Source organism: Chanodichthys erythropterus, chromosome 23 (genome assembly GCF_024489055.1).
Source record: "Chanodichthys erythropterus isolate Z2021 chromosome 23, ASM2448905v1, whole genome shotgun sequence".
Classification (NCBI taxonomy): domain Eukaryota; kingdom Metazoa; phylum Chordata; class Actinopteri; order Cypriniformes; family Xenocyprididae; genus Chanodichthys; species Chanodichthys erythropterus.
The window spans coordinates 29,612,857-29,635,390 of NC_090243.1; the positions used below are offsets into that span (position 1 = coordinate 29,612,857).

At 37.5% G+C, this 22,534-nt stretch overlaps 1 protein-coding gene across 1 annotated transcript; it reads right to left on the reverse strand.

Moving 5' to 3' along the window:
* Positions 1–10,850: 10,850 nt before the first annotated feature.
* Positions 10,851–13,119, reverse strand: LOC137013771 (serine/threonine-protein kinase pim-2-like). Its single transcript, XM_067377702.1, has 5 exons — positions 13,057–13,119; positions 12,857–12,907; positions 12,231–12,612; positions 11,952–12,131; positions 10,851–10,900 (listed from the first exon to the last, which is right to left on the reverse strand). Exons 1-5 carry the CDS (start codon positions 13,117–13,119, stop codon positions 10,851–10,853), a joined length of 726 nt encoding a protein of 241 aa, XP_067233803.1.
* Positions 13,120–22,534: the final 9,415 nt, after the last annotated feature.

Here is a 22,534-nt window from a genome sequence, read left to right on the forward strand (position 1 = left end):
ACAGAGTAACCGCGAAAACGAAGTTCAAAGACAATTTATAAAGATTTGCCACGTGAATAAGTTGACAGAAAAATAGTTGCAAAGATTCTTATAGTCAGAGGAATGTTGAGGAACCATCAAAATAAAGTGTTAGCAGATATTAAACAAAACCCTGAGAGTTAGTTGACATGTAGTTGCCAAGTTATTTATAGTTATAAAGATGTTAGTATGGATGTGTCTAAAGTGAACCACCGAAATAAAGTGTTCCCCTTACATCAGCATTGTGTGCAGAAATCAAATGTAATGAATCAATGTTAAGTGCTAGTACTGAAACTGATCTTAAAGGAATGGTGCACCTGTTTAAATAGAGCAGACTGTTTAAAAGCATTTCTCCTTTTGTAATTATTGAAAGCATTTATTCAAAGGATACAGATTATATATATACATATATACAGATTGGTCATATAAAAAAGCTCTAAATAAATAAAGATGTCTTGACTTATAAACAAAGCAAATGTGTCTGTGATGAACTGATGTCTCGCAGTCTCTCTGTTCTTGCTCAGACGTGGACAGGCTCTGATCTCTGGTGTGGCGGCTGGAGTTCCTGTCAGGTTGGGGTTGGTCTTCAGGCTTCGGGTCAAGTCTCGAGCTCAAGTCCTCCACCAAGGACAGCAAGCATGTTATTTCCTATCCAATACAAAGATTATATGAACAAGTCAACTCATGAATGTTTTTAGAGCTAATTTATAACAGAACTGAATTCTGTTTGCATCACTGATTCTGTTATTTTCCTGTTTGAAGCCGCTTTGAAACAATCTGTATTGTATAAAGCGTCATATAATGAAGGTGACTTGACTGGACTATAACAAGAACATTACAATGAACACAAATTACAATCTCACTACAAATCATCCAGAATTGAAGACAAATGATAATAATCCTACTCTGTCTGTTACACTTCCTCACACCTGAAATCACTGATGGAGTGAATCTCCTGAGCTTCTCCAATCTAGATCATTTCTAATCCATTGATGTTGTAACATCTGCTCTAATGTCGGCCGTTTAGTTGGATCCCGGGTTAGGCACTGGCTAATCAGATCTCTGCATTCTGTACAAATTTTAATAAGGAGAGAGCTGGTTAGTCATGACCATGTGACTTGGCATCTATGAAAACAGCACCTACAACATGATTAATATCGTGTAAAATGTTCCTTATCTTTAGTGTAAAAGTGAAGTATGTCGTTCCTGCGACACTAGTGGCACCTACAGCGGAATTACAAAAAAAGCATATTTTCGTAAACCCTCGCAAACGTCCCTTTCGCGCATCGCGTCTTCCACAAATTAAACAGCTCTTACCGGTTCTTGTGAAGGCATGTTTCAGGTCCAACATATTAGGAATACTTTTAGCTGTGTTGCATTTGTCTTTATGAAAATATATCGGGTGCATGAAGATGCTGTATGATACTGAAGCTGCTTTGTAGCGCGTAGAATCACAAATACTCTGTTCACTTTGACCCGTTTAATCTTTGATGCTATAAATGCAGCGAGTTTTGGTTTCACTGCTGTAACTAAAGCTGAATTTATTTTCCCATGACTCCGCCTGCTACAGTAGCCACGCCCCAAACTCTCGCTATACATTGAGCTATATATGAAAAAATCGTACATACTTCACCTTTAACAGTTTCTGTGCAGAGCCTTTGCTTTACGTTGATCAATGTTATCAATATTATCAATATTATTCACTCACCTTTGGATAAGTTGGAGTTCCGAAATGTAACTTTAGCTTGTACGATTTCCATTCTATCCCTAAAAGGAGAACATGTGTTCACCATCTCGTACAACAACACTCCTAGAGCCCAGACGTTCGCTGCGACGGCGTGGAATCTCGGTTCTGTGAGGACTTCAGGTGGGCAGTAATCCGGTAATCCTGTGAGCAGACATTTGCACATTGGTGAGAATTTTTTTAAAAGCGTCAAATAATCAGTAAGTCTCTACATTCAGGTTTCCACACTCTCAAAATGCTCACCAAGGTATATGTTGCTCTCGTAGCCATCGCTGCTAAACAGCTGACCGCAGCCAAAGTCTATCAGCTTGAGCTCGAACGTGTTCTTCTTCAACAGGAAGTTCTGCGCATGAACATCATTATGAAAAACGCCACGCTCAATGCAGTGTTGTACTGCCAGCACAGCCTGTCGCATGATGACCCGTGCTGTTGTTTCGTCCAGTTGAGGATGACCAATGATGAAGTCCAGCAAGCTCTCGCAGGGTTCAGGGAACTCCATGACCAGAGTGAACTTTCGAGGATGTTCAAACCAATTGTATAGTTGAATGATGTAGGGGCTGATGGGTTCTCGCCTCATCATCAGCAGCAGCGCCACTTCTGTAACGAGAGGTTCGGGATGCCCAGGCTAGAGAAAAGTAGTAGACAGAAGGTTAGTTGGGTAAAAATCTGACGAAAACATATAACTTTTAAATGTACTTTTCTTTGATCTTTGTAGATGTGTTCAACAGAGCCTTTTCAGCTCAAAGTTATTTGGTGTTTCTAGGCTTATTTGTCTGTTACATTTACACCTAATGCTTCCTACAGGTGTATAAACTACAGAAATCAGCACTTCAACAACTAAACACACATTCAGGTTTCGGCCAACTTACGATATCAAGATAACGGTTGTTTTCAGTCTTGCGAATCCGCTTGATGGCAACCTGAAAAAAATAAAATAAAATTAATGAATTAACAGTAAAAGTATTCAAGCAGCTGACCTTGCACCAAGTATTAAACCATCTGTTAAATGTCTTCAATATGTTTTGATGCATGCAAGAGCAAAATGTTTGTACAATTCACTAAGATTTACCTTTTTGCCATCAAATTTGCGTCTCCCCTCGTACACCCTGCCAAATCCTCCGGATCCAATCATCTCTCCCACGTTAAAGAGAGACTCAAAGGACTCTGAAAACAAACAGAAAAATATGAGCTTGCTAGAAAATGGTTTTGTATTAAAAATAGAGAAAATAATATTAATATTCTCTGAAAACAAGACAACAATACTGTTTAAAATAATGTTGGAAAAAAATGACTGGCAATTTACCATTCTTTGTCTTGACTCTGGAGTGATCAGGTGACGGCTCAGGATCAGGCTCTGACTCCAGATCTGCTGGAAGGACAAAAGGCTCCACAACATCCCCAGCACTACTGTGGCAACAGCAGCTGAAAGGACTCTTCATGGCCTTCCACAGCATCTTCAAGAAAGATCGAAATCCTTTCCTCTTCCTCCTTTCTGTAGGTTTTTCTGAAATAAAGAAAAATAATGGAAAACAACTATTAGAAACATCTGACCTCAAATTAAGCAATGATAGAATGACATAACTTATATTTTACTGTTATATTCTCATCTGTAATGTTACAAATCTAAAGTAATGGGAATTGTTCACGCTATCCACCTGACTTCTGCTTAATGCCTGCATAAATGTCCCAACATATTATTTCACAATATTAATAGTAATTTTATTTCACAATTATCACTGTAGCTTTCTTAATTTATTGGCCAACTCTGGCACATGTGGCTCAGTGCTGGTAATGGCAAAGATCATATGGGCCATATCTTAAAATATATTTAATATTTATATTTAAATAAACATTGATTTTAATTAGATACATAGCAATGTCTTATTAATGACATAAATGACTCTATAATACTCGCCGTCAGCCATTTTGACAATGTTGTGTGTATTTGACAATGCAAGTGCAATAAGTCGTAAAACAGAACTGTTTTCAGGATCGTATGCTGTGTGAGAAGCGGGTGTTTCGGGTGTGTGTCAGACAGCACAAGTACCATTGAACTGTACACTTTACACGGCCCAGCCTCATTTCAGTCTCACCTGTTGAGCTCTTGTTCACAGGAAGAGACTCCATGGCAAACCTCTGCTGTCTCCAACTCTCTAAAGTCACTGTTGGCTCGACAGGAACTTGACCTGGCAGCGGAGGGTTCATCCACTCTTCGAGGCTGTCACACCTGGACAAACAGCGTTTGCCACAACTGCCCTGTTCGTTTGGGCTCTCCGATCCATCACCGCTCCTCCTCCAACAGACGATGTACGTGCCTCTGCTGCTCAGGCTTAATGACTCTCTACAGAACCGCCTCTTTACATTGTCCTCAGAGAGGGACAAAGATGATGTGGACATGATGCCCGGTGAGGAATCTGGAATATTTCAAACATCAAAAACTGTTTTTAATAATATCAGTAATCAGTGTATTAACTGAGCCACAACTCCTTTAATAAAAGCTTATTCTGACCTCTGTGAGACCATGTAGCCGGCCTTTTAAATGGAGTGGATGGACGTCCGTCATCTGGGCTCTGCTGGCTGCCGCTCTGCCACTTCCTCCTCCAGTGATCCTGACCTGTGGACACAAAAACAGACTCAGAGGGCAGAGGAGTTAAATATCCAGGTAGCTCCTGGCTCAGTGTCTGGGTCGGGTCTGGCAGCGGATCCTGATGGCGGTCATCGAAACCGGGTCTCCAAACCTCCTGACCGGCAGTCTGAGAGGAAGAAGCTCTCCTGGATCTGGAGGCTGGAATATTTCAGACATCACATAGTTAATAATGTTTTAATAATAATCAATAATCAATGTCAGTGGTCAATTACAAACTGGTACTATAGTTACTCATATTGAAAAGTTTATTTCATATGCAAGGAACCACAAATACATGTGATCACCTAATGTTAGCTGGGAAAATTGTGGGATCAAATGGGTTCCCTCACACTTCCACATTCAGTCAATCATTGTACAACATCATACCATAAAGAAATGAAAAACTAAAGCACTCACCTCCTCTTCCACCCCTGTGAGCCTTCGACATCCTCCTCCAAACTGCAATAAAAACAATACAAAATAAAATATAAAAAGAGAATAAAACACAACTCTCCTCGGAAATACCCCACCTCAAAAAAAATAAAATAATAATAATAATAATAATAAAAGAAAAGAAAAAATAACGTAAATGAAACACCAAACTCCTTCTAATAAGAAAAGAACAATAAAATAAAACTGTCCTTAGAAATAATATGAACTCTTTAAAAAATAAAACTATGTATCCTCCGATCTCCTTCTAGAATAAAAGTCTCCTTGAAATCCTCCAAACAGCTTCAAAATCAGCACTGAAAATGCTCTGCAAAAGTCTCTGAATTCGCCTCGTCTCTCAGTCAACAAACAGCGATCGGTTCGAGTTTGTATATATTCAGTCAGAATTCATAACTCGCGTCGCTATAGCAACTAACATTTGAATCGCTTCAACGTCACGTGTGTGAGCAGAGCGCGTGAGCGCATTGAATCTGAAAATTTATTGAAGTTACTAACTTAATTTTGACGTTTTCTTTAATACATGTTAGATTTATTCTTTTTTAACAATTATTATTCCTATTATTATTATAATTATAATCCGTGGAATTAAAATCCATCGTGTCCAAAATCACAAATCTGCCGCGAACTCTATGGGCGCCGCCATCTTGCCTGCCGCCATTACTGCGTGCCTGCGAAGTGTGACGGTGTGACTTGCCGGTGCCCTTTAATGACATTTCAATGAAAAGCGCATCCTGCTCATTTAAGAAAATGTCTGGTGAAAGGGAACATTGGGTAGATGATGTCAGGCAGTGGCCAAAACTTACCGATAAAGGTAATTTATTGACAACATAATGTAAAAATGTAATGTAATTAAGAAGTGTATTAATTGATGACAACAATAAAACCGAACGCTGTCATTACTAGCTGTGTTGCTAATATGTTCACAAGCTTCACAAGTTTCAAATAATTCTTAGGCCATCCTTAAAAATATTCTTGTTTGCCATAACCCGACCGACCCTGTCAATTTGGGACCGACCCAATTAATTATTTTTTTCCCCTTTTAGTCCGACCGACTTGCCGATTGTAATAAAGACCCACTGATTTTTTTTTACTCTTCAAACAGCTAATACAAATGCAATAAAATGTGAGACACGCTTTTCACACGCTCTCACGCCACACATCCATTTCCTCACGCACAGAAAAATCTCGATGTAAAGAGGACAGAGAGGCCGACAGACTAGACAGAGCAGGTTACTTATGATAGAAAAAAAATCTCAGCTCTCAGATTCTGTCAATTTTATTACGAAATTCAAACAATAAATACCGTTTTGGTGCTTGTAAATGTGACATGCTAGAAATACAGATTAAAAAATATTACAACATCAAACAACGTATAATGTTATGTTCTTGTAAACACTTACCTTCGTCTGAGGTAACGTTAAATCTCTCAGAAATGACCGAACGCTGGCAGCCCCTCACACAGAACCTGTTTTGGCTGATATGTGTACTGTATTACATCTTTATTATTTTTACTTATATCATTAAATAAAGTTGTTATTATAATAAAAAATGCATTATATTTAAATTGTTATTTTTAAATAATACTGCCAGCTGATAGGGCTCTCTGTATGTTTACAGCATTAAGTTAGGTGAGTTGGTTTTTTCTTGAGAAACATTAATGCCTACCTTGTGTAGCCTAGCTAATATTTATCCAAATGAGTCAATATTAAATCAAATCACAATAATAATTAAATAATAATAATTGAATAATTGAATTAAAATAATAAAAAAGTGTAGCTTACCAGAAATTGTAGCCTACCATGTAAACATTGTAACATGTCACTAAACCTAATAAAATTCAGCTTAGTTACTAAAATGTTTTGACAATCACAATACACTTATTGTGATGCAATAATAAAAAAAACATATTTACATTTTTTACGACCTACCGACCATTTTTAATTTTTTTGGCTGTTACGGCAAACTAAAATATTTTTAAGGATGGCCTTAGCTACGACCAGTTGTAGCAATAAAATACATGTTCTTACAGGTATTCAAGATTATTTTATTAATCATCTGGCATGCGATGAGCATCTCGGTTTATGTGTTTCGTCCAGTTTTGACGCACATCTTGGTCCTCCGCTCGACCAGGAACTCTCTGCAATCCGTATGGCCGTAAACATGAGCAGTCAATGTGCAACAAAGGTTTGTGGATTACACAAACGGTTTTATTCCAGACCTGTAGTTTTGTGCTGTTAAAACAACCAACCACACAACACGCTCTTCCCGGCATCACTGGACAGCATACATACTAAAAAAACTATATAGCTAACATCTGCTACAGCCTACAGGACCAACACGCTACTTCTGTTACTTCCTTAGCAGCAAGGCACGCAGTAATGGCGGCGCTGCTTTACTTCCGTGTTTCGCCGGATTTGTCTATTAGGCCTATTCATAATTGAGCAAAAGCGTCACTTCTCAAGGCAAATGGATCTCATAATCATTGCTTCTGTCTAAAGTGCATGATGAGGCCAGAAATGTTCAAGCCTTCATGACAACTGTACGCCAAATTATCAGAAAAGACAAACGCAGCGCAGTTTCAAGTTCAAAGTTACAAAACAGCAAATAACCTCCATTCATGAACTTATGAATTTATATATGATCAGACACTTGCACGTGTCACCATTATTAACATTTGACCAAAATGAAGCTCAAAAGAGTTATGAGGTCGAATTTCGGAGATTATCAGAGACGCTTTTTCCGTCATTAAAGCCGCATCTGAGGCGCATTACCGTTTCCATCATCTTATTATAAAGTTTACTGTAGCTATGCGGACACTCAGTTGTTGTTTTCTGACATTTGGCCTAAAATCTCATGCTATTAAAGAATAAGCTGCTACGCACAGACTATTTCAGACATTATTGACTATGACTCGATGACAAATGCTAGACTAAGACACTCTCTCCGCTCCTCAAACACTAGTTTTTATAGAGAGAGTTTCTTGAGTGAAGAAAACGCTGTACTTATTCAAACAAACAGTTCTTTATTTACCCTCATATTGTAAACAAGCAGAGATCTCTCTCCAAAGCGTGCAGCACTTCATTCACGATAGAGGCGGAGTTATGAGGTTTGACTGATAGTTTGAAGAGCTAATGGAGTCACGGGGTTTAGTCACAAGCTCTTTTTAATACTTTTCATTGGTTAAACATTTCAAAACACAGAGACGTAAGGGGAGACCAATAGTAATGATTTGTGGAGATTTTTTTTTTTTTTTCATGAAATTTGTAGATACAAGGTTTCTGCATGAAAGCGACCATATGAATGAATGTTTTGAATCGTTTAACTACAACTACACACTATAAATGTTTCTGATTATTTTCGCATGTCCTTCTCCCTCATGTAGCCCCGCCCCTTTTCAGCGCTTTTGTCTTTTATCTTCCGGTTTTTATTTTTTAGATTTAGATTTTTTATTAAACTTTCAAAATTACAGAATTCAGTAGCAACACAATTTTACACATTTCCACTTTTTTCAAGTATACAATGAAAGAACAATAGTGAAAATTAAAAGGGGATCACAAACATCTGTTAAATTAATTTATTAAATATACAGTTCTTTGGGCTTTTCGGTTTTTTGAAAACTTTATAGATTCTAAATAACCTTTAAAGACTGTTTGAAAATGAGCAAAATTGGGTTTCGAATTATTCCATTTAGATTGATGAATGAAAAATTTTATATATTATAATATAAATATAATATATATTATACTTTTGGAGAAGTCATATTCATGTGAATGAAGTAAACAGAGGACAAATTTAAGACTAGGTTGCAATTCATTTTAACACTCAGAAACTGACCATCAGAATTCAACAAGTGACGAACTAATAATATCAGACTCAAACTAATGTCTAAAAAATAAAGATTTTTTATTTGGTGTGTGATATACTTGTTATTCCATATAAAAAACGAGCGAGGAGAGAATTTGTGCTTTAAAGCCAAACACCACGTTAAAGGACTCGCCTGTGAAAATTCCATAATTTAAGAGGTATTTTGTTAATATCAAAACTGCATCTAAGAATGAAATTTATACCACCAAGTTGTTTAAATAAATGGCTAGGGGAAATATTTTAACCAATTTATGTGCTATTCAAAGTTGTAAAATCAACAACATTTAAACCACCCTGATCATATGGAATGCATAATATATTTTTCTTTAAATAATGAGGTTTGTTTTTCCAAACAAAATCAAAAATTAACTTGTCAAACTCTTTGGTATAATGTTTTAGGTACAAATAAAGCTTGGGAGACAAATGCAGATCTTGACAAACCTTCAGATTTCGACAGTAAGACACGACCATAAAAGGACAAATCTCTCTGCAACCAAGAGTTAAATTTTCTTTTTGTACTGTTGAGAATTGGATGAAAGTTAAGAGAATGACGATAAGATTCATCTTTACAAAGTTTGACCAAGATATGCGACTACCTCCTGAACATGGATTCTATCAATTTCATCAAAGTTAACACTTTTAAGTGGAAATATCTCACATTTGCTAACATTAAGGTTGAGACCAGATACCTTAGAGAAATTATTTATGGTACCAATCGCTTTGCTAACCTCTGCAGCATTTTTTAAAAAGAGGGTTGTGTCATCGGCCAGCTGACAAATTTTTAATTCATTCCCAAAAATCTTAATATCTTGAAAGAAATTCATATTTACATAACAAGAAAGAACCTGTGTGATGAGCAGAAAGGAAACGGAGAGATTGGACAGCCCTGTCTAATGCCCCTAGAGAGAAAAAACCTACCAGAAGTCCCATTAATCATTTTAACAGAGCTGCTACATTCTGTGTACAGGGTTGTGATTGCCTTTCTAAAAAATGTAAAGTATTCTAATGTTGCAAACATGAATTTGTGCTCCACTGTATCAAAGGCTTTATTAAAGTCAATAAATAGTATTAGGTTGACATCATGAAGAAGGTGACTGTAATCAATCAAATCAAGAATAAGACGAATATTGTTGCATATAACCTGACTGAGACTGATCAATTGGAATCCAAACCTAATTTCAGCCTGCTGGCAAAAATAAGAGAAAACAGTTTGGCATCAGTGTTTAATAATGTTATAGGTCTCCACCCATCTAGAGATAGAGTATCCTTATTTGGCTTCGGTATGAAGGTAATTACAGCCTGTCTAAGAGATGGAGGTAAAACGCCATTCTTTATAGATTCATTAAACATTGCTAAAATAAATGGGCAAAGGGCATCTTCCGGTTTGTATTTCCACAGCGATCTCTTACATATTTGCGTATTTCCAGGTCTCCTGACATCTGCTTTAAATATCACAATACTCGTGATAGCTTTCATTAACTCTACAACAAGTAAATCAACTTCACCAGCTAAATTTTCTTTGACTGAGATGCCACAGAAATATACAGAGTAACCGTGAAAACGAAGTTCAAAGACAATTTATAAAGATTTGCCGCGCGAATAAGTTGACAGAAAAATAGTTGCAAAGATTCTTATAGTCAGAGGAATGTTGAGGAACCATCAAAATAAAGTGTTAGCAAAACCCTGAGAGTTAGTTGACATGTAGTTGCCAAGTTATTTATAGTTATAAAGATGTTAGTATGGATGTGTCTAAAGTGAACCACCGAAATAAAGTGTTCCCCTTACATCAGCATTGTGTGCAGAAATCAAATGTAATGAATCAATGTTAAGTGCTAGTACTGAAACTGATCTTAAAGGAATGGTGCACCTGTTTAAATAGAGCAGACTGTTTAAAAGCATTTCTCCTTTTGTAATTATTGAAAGCATTTATTCAAAGGATACAGATTATATATATACATATATACAGATTGGTCATATAAAAAAGTGCTAAATAAATAAAGATGTCTTGACTTATAAACAAAGCAAATGTGTCTGTGATGAACTGATGTCTCGCAGTCTCTCTGTTCTTGCTCAGACGTGGACAGGCTCTGATCTCTGGTGTGGCGGCTGGAGTTCCTGTCAGGTTGGGGTTGGTCTTCAGGCTTCGGGTCAAGTCTCGAGCTCAAGTCCTCCACCAAGGACAGCAAGCATGTTATTTCCTATCCAATACAAAGATTATATGAACAAGTCAACTCATCAATGTTTTTAGAGCTAATTTATAACAGAACTGAATTCTGTTTGCATCACTGATTCTGTTATTTTCCTGTTTGAAGCCGCTTTGAAACAATCTGTATTGTATAAAGCGTCATATAATGAAGGTGACTTGACTGGACTATAACAAGAACATTACAATGAACACAAATTACAATCTCACTACAAATCATCCAGAATTGAAGACAAATGATAATAATCCTACTCTGTCTGTTACACTTCCTCACACCTGAAATCACTGATGGAGTGAATCTCCTGAGCTTCTCCAATCTAGATCATTTCTAATCCATTTATGTTGTAACATCTGTTCTAATGTCGGCCGTTTAGTTGGATCCCGGGTTAGGCACTGGCTAATCAGATCTCTGCATTCTGTACAAATTTTAATAAGGAGAGAGCTGGTTAGTCATGACCATGTGACTTGGCATCTATGAAAACAGCACCTACAACATGATTAATATCGTGTAAAATGTTCCTTATTTTTAGTGTAAAAGTGAAGTATGTCGTTCCTGCGACACTAGTGGCACCTACAGCGGAATTACAAAAAAAGCATATTTTCGTAAACCCTCGCAAACGTCCCTTTCGCGCATTGCGTCTTCCACAAATTAAACAGCTCTTACCGGTTCTTGTGAAGGCATGTTTCAGGTCCAACATATTAGGAATACTTTTAGCTGTGTTGCATTTGTCTTTATGAAAATATATCGGGTGCATGAAGATGCTGTATGATACTGAAGCTGCTTTGTAGCGCGTAGAATCACAAATACTCTGTTCACTTTGACCCGTTTAATCTTTGATGCTATAAATGCAGCGAGTTTTGGTTTCACTGCTGTAACTAAAGCTGAATTTATTTTCCCATGACTCCGCCTGCTACAGTAGCCACGCCCCAAACTCTCGCTATACATTGAGCTATATATGAAAAAATCGTACATACTTCACCTTTAACAGTTTCTGTGCAGAGCCTTTGCTTTACGTTGATCAATGTTATCAACATTATTCACTCACCTTTGGATAAGTTGGAGTTCCGAAATGTAACTTTAGCTTGTACGATTTCCATTCTATCCCTAAAAGGAGAACATGTGTTCACCATCTCGTACAACAACACTCCTAGAGCCCAGACGTTCGCTGCGACGGCGTGGAATCTCGGTTCTGTGAGGACTTCAGGTGGGCAGTAATCCGGTAATCCTGTGAGCAGACATTTGCACATTGTTGAGAATTTTTTTAAAAGCGTCAAATAATCAGTAAGTCTCTACATTCAGGTTTCCACACTCTCAAAATGCTTACCAAGGTATATGTTGCTCTCGTAGCCATCGCTGCTAAACAGCTGACCGCAGCCAAAGTCTATCAGCTTGAGCTCGAACGTGTTCTTCTTCAACAGGAAGTTCTGCGCATGAACATCATTATGAAAAACGCCACGCTCAATGCAGTGTTGTACTGCCAGCACAGCCTGTCGCATGATGACCCGTGCTGTTGTTTCGTCCAGTTGAGGATGACCAATGATGAAGTCCAGCAAGCTCTCGCAGGGTTCAGGGAACTCCATGACCAGAGTGAACTTTCGAGGATGTTCAAACCAATTGTATAGTTGAATGATGTAGGGGCTGATGGGTTCTCGCCTCATCATCAGCAGCAGCGCCACTTCTGTAACGAGAGGTTCGGGATGCCCAGGCTAGAGAAAAGTAGTAGACAGAAGGTTAGTTGGGTAAAAATCTGAAGAAAACATATAACTTTTAAATGTACTTTTCTTTGATCTTTGTAGATGTGTTCAACAGAGCCTTTTCAGCTCAAAGTTATTTGGTGTTTCTAGGCTTTCTAGTCTGTTACATTTACACCTAATGCTTCCTACAGGTGTATAAACTACAGAAATCAGCACTTCAACAACTAAACACACATTCAGGTTTCGGCCAACTTACGATATCAAGATAACGGTTGTTGTCAGTCTTGCGAATCCGCTTGATGGCAACCTGAAAAAAATAAAATAAAATTAATGAATTAACAGTAAAAGTATTCAAGCAGCTGACCTTGCACCAAGTATTAAACCATCTGTTAAATGTCTTCAATATGTTTTGATGCATGCAAGAGCAAAATGTTTGTACAATTCACTAAGATTTACCTTTTTGCCATCAAATTTGCGTCTCCCCTCGTACACCCTGCCAAATCCTCCGGATCCAATCATCTCTCCCACGTTAAAGAGAGACTCAAAGGACTCTGAAAACAAACAGAAAAATATGAGCTTGCTAGAAAATGGTTTTGTATTAAAAATAGAAAAAATAATATTAATATTCTCTGAAAACAAGACAACAATACTGTTTAAAATAATGTTGGAAAAAAATGACTGGCAATTTACCATTCTTTGTCTTGACTCTGGAGTGATCAGGTGACGGCTCAGGATCAGGCTCTGACTCCAGATCTGCTGGAAGGACAAAAGGCTCCACAACATCCCCAGCACTACTGTGGCAACAGCAGCTGAAAGGACTCTTCATGGCCTTCCACAGCATCTTCAAGAAAGATCGAAATCCTTTCCTCTTCCTCCTTTCTGTAGGTTTTTCTGAAATAAAGAAAAATAATGGAAAACAACTATTAGAAACATCTGACCTCAAATTAAGCAATGATAGAATGACATAACTTATATTTTACTGTTATATTCTCATCTGTAATGTTACAAATCCAAAGTAATGGAAATATTTCCAAGCTATCCACCTGACTTCTGCTTAATGCCTGCATAAATGTCCCAAAATATTAATAGTCATTTTATTTCACAATTATCACTGTAGCTTTCTTAATTTATTGGCCAACTCTGGCACATGTGGCTCAGTGCTGGTAATGGCAAAGATCATGGGCCATATCTTAAAATATATTTAATTTTTAGATTTAAATAAACATTGATTTTAATTAAATACATAGCAATGTCTTATTAATGACATAACCGACTCTATAATACTCGCCGTCAGCCATTTTGACAATGTTGTGTGTATTTGACAGTGCAAGTGCAATAAGTCGTAAAACAGAACTGTTTTCAGGATCGTATGCTGTGTGAGAAGCGGGTGTTTTGGGTGTGTGTCAGACAGCACAAGTACCATTGAACTGTACACTTTACACGGCCCAGCCTCATTTCAGTCTCACCTGTTGAGCTCTTGTTCACAGGAGGAGACTCCATGGCAAACCTCTGCTGTCTCCAACTCTCTAAAGTCACTGTTGGCTCGACAGGAACTTGACCTGGCAGCGGAGGGTTCATCCACTCTTCGAGGCTGTCGCACCTGGACAAACAGCGTTTGCCACAACTGCCCTGTTCGTTTGGGCTCTCCGATCCATCACCGCTCCTCCTCCAACAGACGATGTACGTGCCTCTGCTGCTCAGGCTTAATGACTCTCTACAGAACCGCCTGTTTACATTGTCCTCAGAGAGGGACAAAGATGATGTGGACATGATGCCCGGTGAGGAATCTGGAATATTTCAAACATCCAAAACTGTTTTTAATAATATCAGTAATCAATGTATTAACTGAGCCATAACTCCTTTAATAACAGCTTATTCTGACCTCTGTGAGACCATGTAGCCGGTCTTTTAAATGGATTGGATGGACGTCCATCATCTGGGCTCTGCTGGCTGCCGCTCTGCCACTTCCTCCTCCAGTGATCCTGACCTGTGGACACAAAAACAGACTCAGAGGGCAGAGGAGTTAAATATCCAGGTAGCTCCTGGCTCAGTGTCTGGGTCGGGTCTGGCAGCGGATCCTGATGGCGGTCATCAGAACCGGGTCTCCAAACCTCCTGACCGGCAGTCTGAGAGGAAGAAGCTCTCCTGGATCTGGAGGCTGGAATATTTCAGACATCACATAGTTAATAATGCTTTAATAATAATCAATAATGAGTGTCAGTGGTCAATTACAAACTGGTACTATAGTTACTCATATTGAAAAGTTTATTTCATATGCAAGGAATCAAATACATGTGATCACCTAATGTTAGCTGGGAAAATTGTGGGATCAAATGGGTTCCCTCACACTTTCACATTCAGTCAATCATTGTACAACATCATACCATAAAGAAATGAGAAACTAAAGCACTCACCTCCTCTTCCACCCCTGTGAGCCTTCGACATCCTCCTCCAAACTGCAATAAAAACAATACAAAATAAAATATAAAAAAGAGAATAAAACAACACTCGCCTCTGAAATACCCCACCTAAAAAAAAAAAAAAAAAAAAAGGAAAAAAGAAAAAATAATAAAAGAAAAGAAAAAATAATGTAAATGAAACACCAAACTCCTTCTAATAAGAAAAGAACAATAAAATAAAACTGTCCTTAGAAATAATATGAACTCTTTAAAAAACAAAACTATGTATCCTCCGATCTCCTTCTAGAATAAAAGTCTCCTTGAAATCCTCCAAACAGCTTCAAAATCAGCACTGAAAATGCTCTGCAAAAGTCTCTGAATTCGCCTCGTCTCTCAGTCAACAAACAGCGATCGGTTCGAGTTTGTATACAGTCAGAATTCATAACTCGCGTCGCTATAGCAACTAAAATTTGAATCGCTTCAAAGTCACGTGTGTGAGCAGAGCGCGTGAGCGCGCATTGAATCTGAAAATTTATTGAAGTTACTAACTTAATTTTGACGTTTTTCTTTATTACATGTTGGATTTATTCTTTCTTAACAGTTACTATTCCTATTATTATAATAATCCGTGGAATTAAAATCCATCGTGTCCAAAATCACAAATCCGCCGCGAACTCTATGGGCGCCGCCATCTTGCCTGCCGCCATTACTGCGTGCCGGTGCCCTTTAATGACATTTCAATGAAAAGCACATCCTGCTCATTTAAGAAAATGTCTGGTGAAAGGGTACATTGGGTAGATGATGTCAGGCAGTGGCCAAAACTTACCGATAAAGGTAATTTATTGACAACATAATGTAAAAATGTAATGTAATTAAGAAGGGTATTAATTGATGACAACAATAAAACCGAACGCTGTCATTACTAGCTGTGTTGCTAATATGTTCACAAGCTTCACAAGTTTCAAATAATTATTAGGCCATCCTTAAAAATATTCTTGTTTGCCATAACCCGACCGACCCTGTCAATTTGGGACCGACCCAATTAATTATTTTTTTCCCCTTTTAGTCCGACCGACTTGCCGATTGTAATAAAGACCCACTGATTTTTTTTAACTCTTCAAACAGCTAATACAAATGCAATAAAATGTGAGACACGCTTTTCACACGCTCTCACGCCACACATCCATTTCCTCACGCACAGAAAAATCTCGATGTAAAGAGGACAGAGAGGCCGACAGACTAGACAGAGCAGGTTACTCATGATAGAAAAAAAATCTCAGCTCTCAGATTCTGTCAATTTTATTACGAAATTCAAACAATAAATACCGTTTTGGTGCTTGTAAATGTGACATGCTAGAAATACAGATTAAAAAATATTACAACATCAAACAACGTATAATGTTATGTTCTTGTAAACATGTTGTTCAAAATGGATTTATGTATTCACACTTACCTTCGTCTGAGGTAAATCTCTCCGAAATGACCGAACGCTGGCAGCCCCTCACACAGAACCTGTTTTGGCTGATATGTGTACTGTATTACATCTTTATTATTTTTACTTATATCATTAAATAAAGTTGTTATTATAATAAAAAATGCATTATATTTCAATTGTTATTTTTAAATAATACTGCCAGCTGATAGGGCTCTCTGTATGTTTACAGCATTAAGTTAGGTGAGTTGGTTTTTTCTTGAGAAACATTAATGCCTACCTTGTGTAGCCTAGCTAATATTTATCCAAATGAGTCAATATTAAATCAAATCACAATAATAATTAAATAATAATAATTGAATAATTGAATTAAAATAATAAAAAAGTGTAGCTAACCAGAAATTGTAGCCTACCATGTAAACATTGTAACATGTCACTAAACCTAATAAAATTCAGCTTAGTTACTAAAATGTTTTGACAATCACAATACACTTATTGTGATGCAATAATAAAAAAAATATTTTCATTTTTTACGACCTACCGACCATTTTTTATTTTTTTGGCTGTTACGGCAAACTAAAATATTTTTAAGGATGGCCTTAGCTACGACCAGTTGTAGCAATAAAATACATGTTCTTACAGGTATTCAAGATTATTTTATTAATCATCTGGCATGCGATGAGCATCTCGGTTTATGTGTTTCGTCCAGTTTTGACGCACATCTTGGTCCTCCGCTCGACCAGGAACTCTCTGCAATCCGTATGGCCGTAAACATGAGCAGTCAATGTGCAACAAAGGTTTGTGGATTACACAAACGGTTTTATTCCAGACCTGTAGTTTTGTGCTGTTGTTAAAACAACCAACCACACAACACGCTCTTCCCGGCATCACTGGACAGCATACGTACTAAAAAACTATATAGCTAACATCTGCTACAGCCTACAGGACCAACACGCTACTTCTGTTACTTCCTTAGCAGCAAGGCACGCAGTAATGGCGGCGCTGCTTTACTTCCGTGTTTCGCCGGATTTGTCTATTAGGCCTATTCATAATTGAGCAAAAGCGTCACTTCTCAAGGCAAATGGATCTCATAATCATTGCTTTTGTCTAAAGTGCATGATGAGGCCAGAAATGTTCAAGCCTTCATGACAACTGTACGCCAAATTATCAGAAAAGAAAAACGCAGCGCAGTTTCAAGTTCAAAGTTACAAAACAGCAAATAACCTCCATTCATGACCTTATGAATTTATATATGGTCAGACACTTGCACGTGTCACCATTATTAACATTTGACCAAAATGAAGCTCAAAAGAGTTATGAGGTCGAATTTCGGAGATTATCAGAGACGCTTTGTCCGTCATTAAAGCCGCATCTGAGGCGCATTACCGTTTCCATCATCTTATTATAAAGTTTACTGTAGCTATGCGGACACTCAGTTGTTGTTTTCTGACATTTGGCCTAAAATCTCATGCTATTAAAGAATAAGCTGCTACGCACAGACTATTTCAGACATTATTGACTATGACTCGATGACAAATGCTAGACTAAGACACTCTCTCCGCTCCTCAAACACTAGTTTTTATAGAGAGAGTTTCTTGAGTGAAGAAAACGCTGTACTTATTCAAACAAACAGTTCTTTATTTACCCTCATATTGTAAACAAGCAGAGATCTCTCTCCAAAGCGTGCAGCACTTCATTCACGATAGAGGCGGAGTTATGAGGTTTGACCGATAGTTTGAAGAGCCAATGGAGTTACGGGGTTTCGTCACAAGCTCTTTTTAATACTTTTCATTGGTTAAACATTTCAAAACACAGAGACGTAAGGGGAGACCAATAGTAATGATTTGTGGAGAATTTTTTTTTTTTTTCATGAAATTTGTAGATTTTTTATTAAACTTTCAAAATTACAGAATTCAATAGCAACACAATTTCACACATTTCCACTTTTTTCAAGTATACAATGAAAAAACAATAGTGAAAATTAAAAGGGGATCACAAACAACAGAGGACAAATTTAAGACTAGGTTGCAATTCATTTTAACACTCAGAAACTGACCATCAGAATTCAACAAGTGACAAACTAATAATATCAGACTCAAACTAATGTCTAAAAAATAAAGATTTTTTATTTGGTGTGTGATATACTTGTTATTCCATATAAAAAACGAGCGAGGAGAGAAGTTGTGCTTAAAAGCCAAACACCACGTTAAAGCACTCGCCTGTGAAAATTCCATAATTTAAGAGGTATTTTGTTAATATCAAAACTGCATCTAAGAATGAAATTTATACCACCAAGTTGTTTAAATAAATGGCTAGGGGAAATATTTTAACCAATTTATGTGCTATTCAAAGTTGTAAAATCAACAACATTTAAACCACCCTGATCATATGGAATGCATAATATATTTTTCTTTAAATAATGAGGTTTGTTTTTCCAAACAAAATCAAAAATTAACTTGTCAAACTCTTTGGTATAATGTTTTAGGTACAAATAAAGCTTGGGAGACAAATGCAGATCTTGACAAACCTTCAGATTTCGACAGTAAGACACGACCATAAAAGGACAAATCTCTCTGCAACCAAGAGTTAAATTTTCTTTTTGTACTGTTGAGAATTGGATGAAAGTTAAGAGAATGACGATAAGATTCATCTTTACAAAGTTTGACCAAGATATGCGACTACCTCCTGAACATGGATTCTATCAATTTCATCAAAGTTAACACTTTTAAGTGGAAATATCTCACATTTGCTAACATTAAGGTTGAGACCAGATACCTTAGAGAAATTATTTATGGTACCAATCGCTTTGCTAACCTCTGCAGCATTTTTTAAAAAGAGTGGCTCATCGGCCAGCTGACAAATTTTTAATTCATTCCCAAAAATCTTAATATCTTGAAAGAAATTCATATTTACATAACAAGAAAGAACCTGTGTGATGAGCAGAAAGGAAACGGAGAGATTGGACAGCCCTGTCTAATGCCCCTAGAGAGAAAAAACCTACCAGAAGTCCCATTAATCATTTTAACAGAGCTGCTACATTCTGTGTACAGGGTTGTGATTGCCTTTCTAAAAAATGTAAAGTATTCTAATGTTGCAAACATGAATTTGTGCTCCACTGTATCAAAGGCTTTATTAAAGTCAATAAATAGTATTAGGTTGACATCATGAAGAAGGTGACTGTAATCAATCAAATCAAGAATAAGACGAATATTGTTGCATATATGCCTCCCTTTCAACCTGACTGAGACTGATCAATTGGAATCCAAACCTAATTTCAGCCTGCTGGCAAAAATAAGAGAAAACTGTTTGGCATCAGTGTTTAATAATGTTATAGGTCTCCACCCATCTAGAGATAGAGTATCCTTATTTGGCTTCGGTATGAAGGTAATTACACCCTGTCTAAGAGATGGAGGTAAAACGCCATTCTTTATAGATTCATTAAACATTGCTAAAATAAATGGGCAAAGGGCATCTTCCGGTTTGTATTTCCACAGCGATCTCTTACATATTTGCGTATTTCCAGGTCTCCTGACATCTGCTTTAAATATCACAATACTCGTGATAGCTTTCATTAACTCTACAACAAGTAAATCAACTTCACCAGCTAATTATTCTTTGACTGAGATTCCACAGAAATATACAGAGTAACCGCGAAAACGAAGTTCAAAGACAATTTATAAAGATTTGCCACGTGAATAAGTTGACAGAAAAATAGTTGCAAAGATTCTTATAGTCAGAGGAATGTTGAACCATCAAAATAAAGTGTTAGCAGATATTAAACAAAACCCTGAGAGTTAGTTGACATGTAGTTGCCAAGTTATTTATAGTTATAAAGATGTTAGTATGGATGTGTCTAAAGTGAACCACCGAAATAAAGTGTTCCCCTTACATCAGCATTGTGTGCAGAAATCAAATGTAATGAATCAATGTTAAGTGCTAGTACTGAAACTGATCTTAAAGGAATGGTGCACCTGTTTAAATAGAGCAGACTGTTTAAAAGCATTTCTCCTTTTGTAATTATTGAAAGCATTTATTCAAAGGATACAGATTATATATATACATATATACAGATTGGTCATATAAAAAAGCTCTAAATAAATAAAGATGTCTTGACTTATAAACAAAGCAAATGTGTCTGTGATGAACTGATGTCTCGCAGTCTCTCTGTTCTTGCTCAGACGTGGACAGGCTCTGATCTCTGGTGTGGCGGCTGGAGTTCCTGTCAGGTTGGGGTTGGTCTTCAGGCTTCGGGTCAAGTCTCGAGCTCAAGTCCTCCACCAAGGACAGCAAGCATGTTATTTCCTATCCAATACAAAGATTATATGAACAAGTCAACTCATGAATGTTTTTAGAGCTAATTTATAACAGAACTGAATTCTGTTTGCATCACTGATTCTGTTATTTTCCTGTTTGAAGCCGCTTTGAAACAATCTGTATTGTATAAAGCGTCATATAATGAAGGTGACTTGACTGGACTATAACAAGAACATTACAATGAACACAAATTACAATCTCACTACAAATCATCCAGAATTGAAGACAAATGATAATAATCCTACTCTGTCTGTTACACTTCCTCACACCTGAAATCACTGATGGAGTGAATCTCCTGAGCTTCTCCAATCTAGATCATTTCTAATCCATTTATGTTGTAACATCTGCTCTAATGTCGGCCGTTTAGTTGGATCCCGGGTTAGGCACTGGCTAATCAGATCTCTGCATTCTGTACAAATTTTAATAAGGAGAGAGCTGGTTAGTCATGACCATGTGACTTGGCATCTATGAAAACAGCACCTACAACATGATTAATATCGTGTAAAATGTTCCTTATCTTTAGTGTAAAAGTGAAGTATGTCGTTCCTGCGACACTAGTGGCACCTACAGCGGAATTACAAAATAAAGCATATTTTCGTAAACTCTCGCAAACGTCCCTTTCGCGCATTGCGTCTTCCACAAATTAAACGGCTCTTACCGGTTCTTGTGAAGGCATGTTTCAGGTCCAACATATTAGGAATACTTTTAGCTGTGTTGCATTTGTCTTTATGAAAATATATCGGGTGCATGAAGATGCTGTATGATACTGAAGCTGCTTTGTAGCGCGTAGAATCACAAATACTCTGTTCGCTTTGACCCGTTTAATCTTTGATGCTATAAATGCAGCGAGTTTTGGTTTCACTGCTGTAACTAAAGCTGAATTTATTTTCCCATGACTCCGCCTGCTACAGTAGCCACGCCCCAAACTCTCGCTATACATTGAGCTATATATGAAAAAATCGTACATACTTCACCTTTAACAGTTTCTGTGCAGAGCCTTTGCTTTACGTTGATCAATGTTATCAATATTATTCACTCACCTTTGGATAAGTTGGAGTTCCGAAATGTAACTTTAGCTTGTACGATTTCCATTCTATCCCTAAAAGGAGAACATGTGTTCACCATCTCGTACAACAACACTCCTAGAGCCCAGACGTTCGCTGCGACGGCGTGGAATCTCGGTTCTGTGAGGACTTCAGGTGGGCAGTAATCCGGTAATCCTGTGAGCAGACATTTGCACATTGTTGAGAATTTTTTTAAAAGCGTCAAATAATCAGTAAGTCTCTACATTCAGGTTTCCACACTCTCAAAATGCTCACCAAGGTATATGTTGCTCTCGTAGCCATCGCTGCTAAACAGCTGACCGCAGCCAAAGTCTATCAGCTTGAGCTCGAACGTGTTCTTCTTCAACAGGAAGTTCTGCGCATGAACATCATTATGAAAAACGCCACGCTCAATGCAGTGTTGTACTGCCAGCACAGCCTGTCGCATGATGACCCGTGCTGTTGTTTCGTCCAGTTGAGGATGACCAATGATGAAGTCCAGCAAGCTCTCGCAGGGTTCAGGGAACTCCATGACCAGAGTGAACTTTCGAGGATGTTCAAACCAATTGTATAGTTGAATGATGTAGGGGCTGATGGGTTCTCGCCTCATCATCAGCAGCAGCGCCACTTCTGTAACGAGAGGTTCGGGATGCCCAGGCTAGAGAAAAGTAGTAGACAGAAGGTTAGTTGGGTAAAAATCTGAAGAAAACATATAACTTTTAAATGTACTTTTCTTTGATCTTTGT

Excerpts from the sequence above, each read along its gene's own strand:
- LOC137013771 (XM_067377702.1), bottom strand. The coding sequence starts at position 13,119 with ATGATTGGATCCGGAGGATTTGGCAGGGTGTACGAGGGGAGACGCAAA. Across the intron at positions 12,613-12,856 it reads ACAACCGTTATCTTGATATC|CCTGGGCATCCCGAACCTCT; the intron begins GTAAGTTGGCCG and ends ACTTTTCTCTAG. Across the intron at positions 12,132-12,230 it reads CGAGAGCAACATATACCTTG|GATTACCGGATTACTGCCCA; the intron begins GTAAGCATTTTG and ends GTCTGCTCACAG.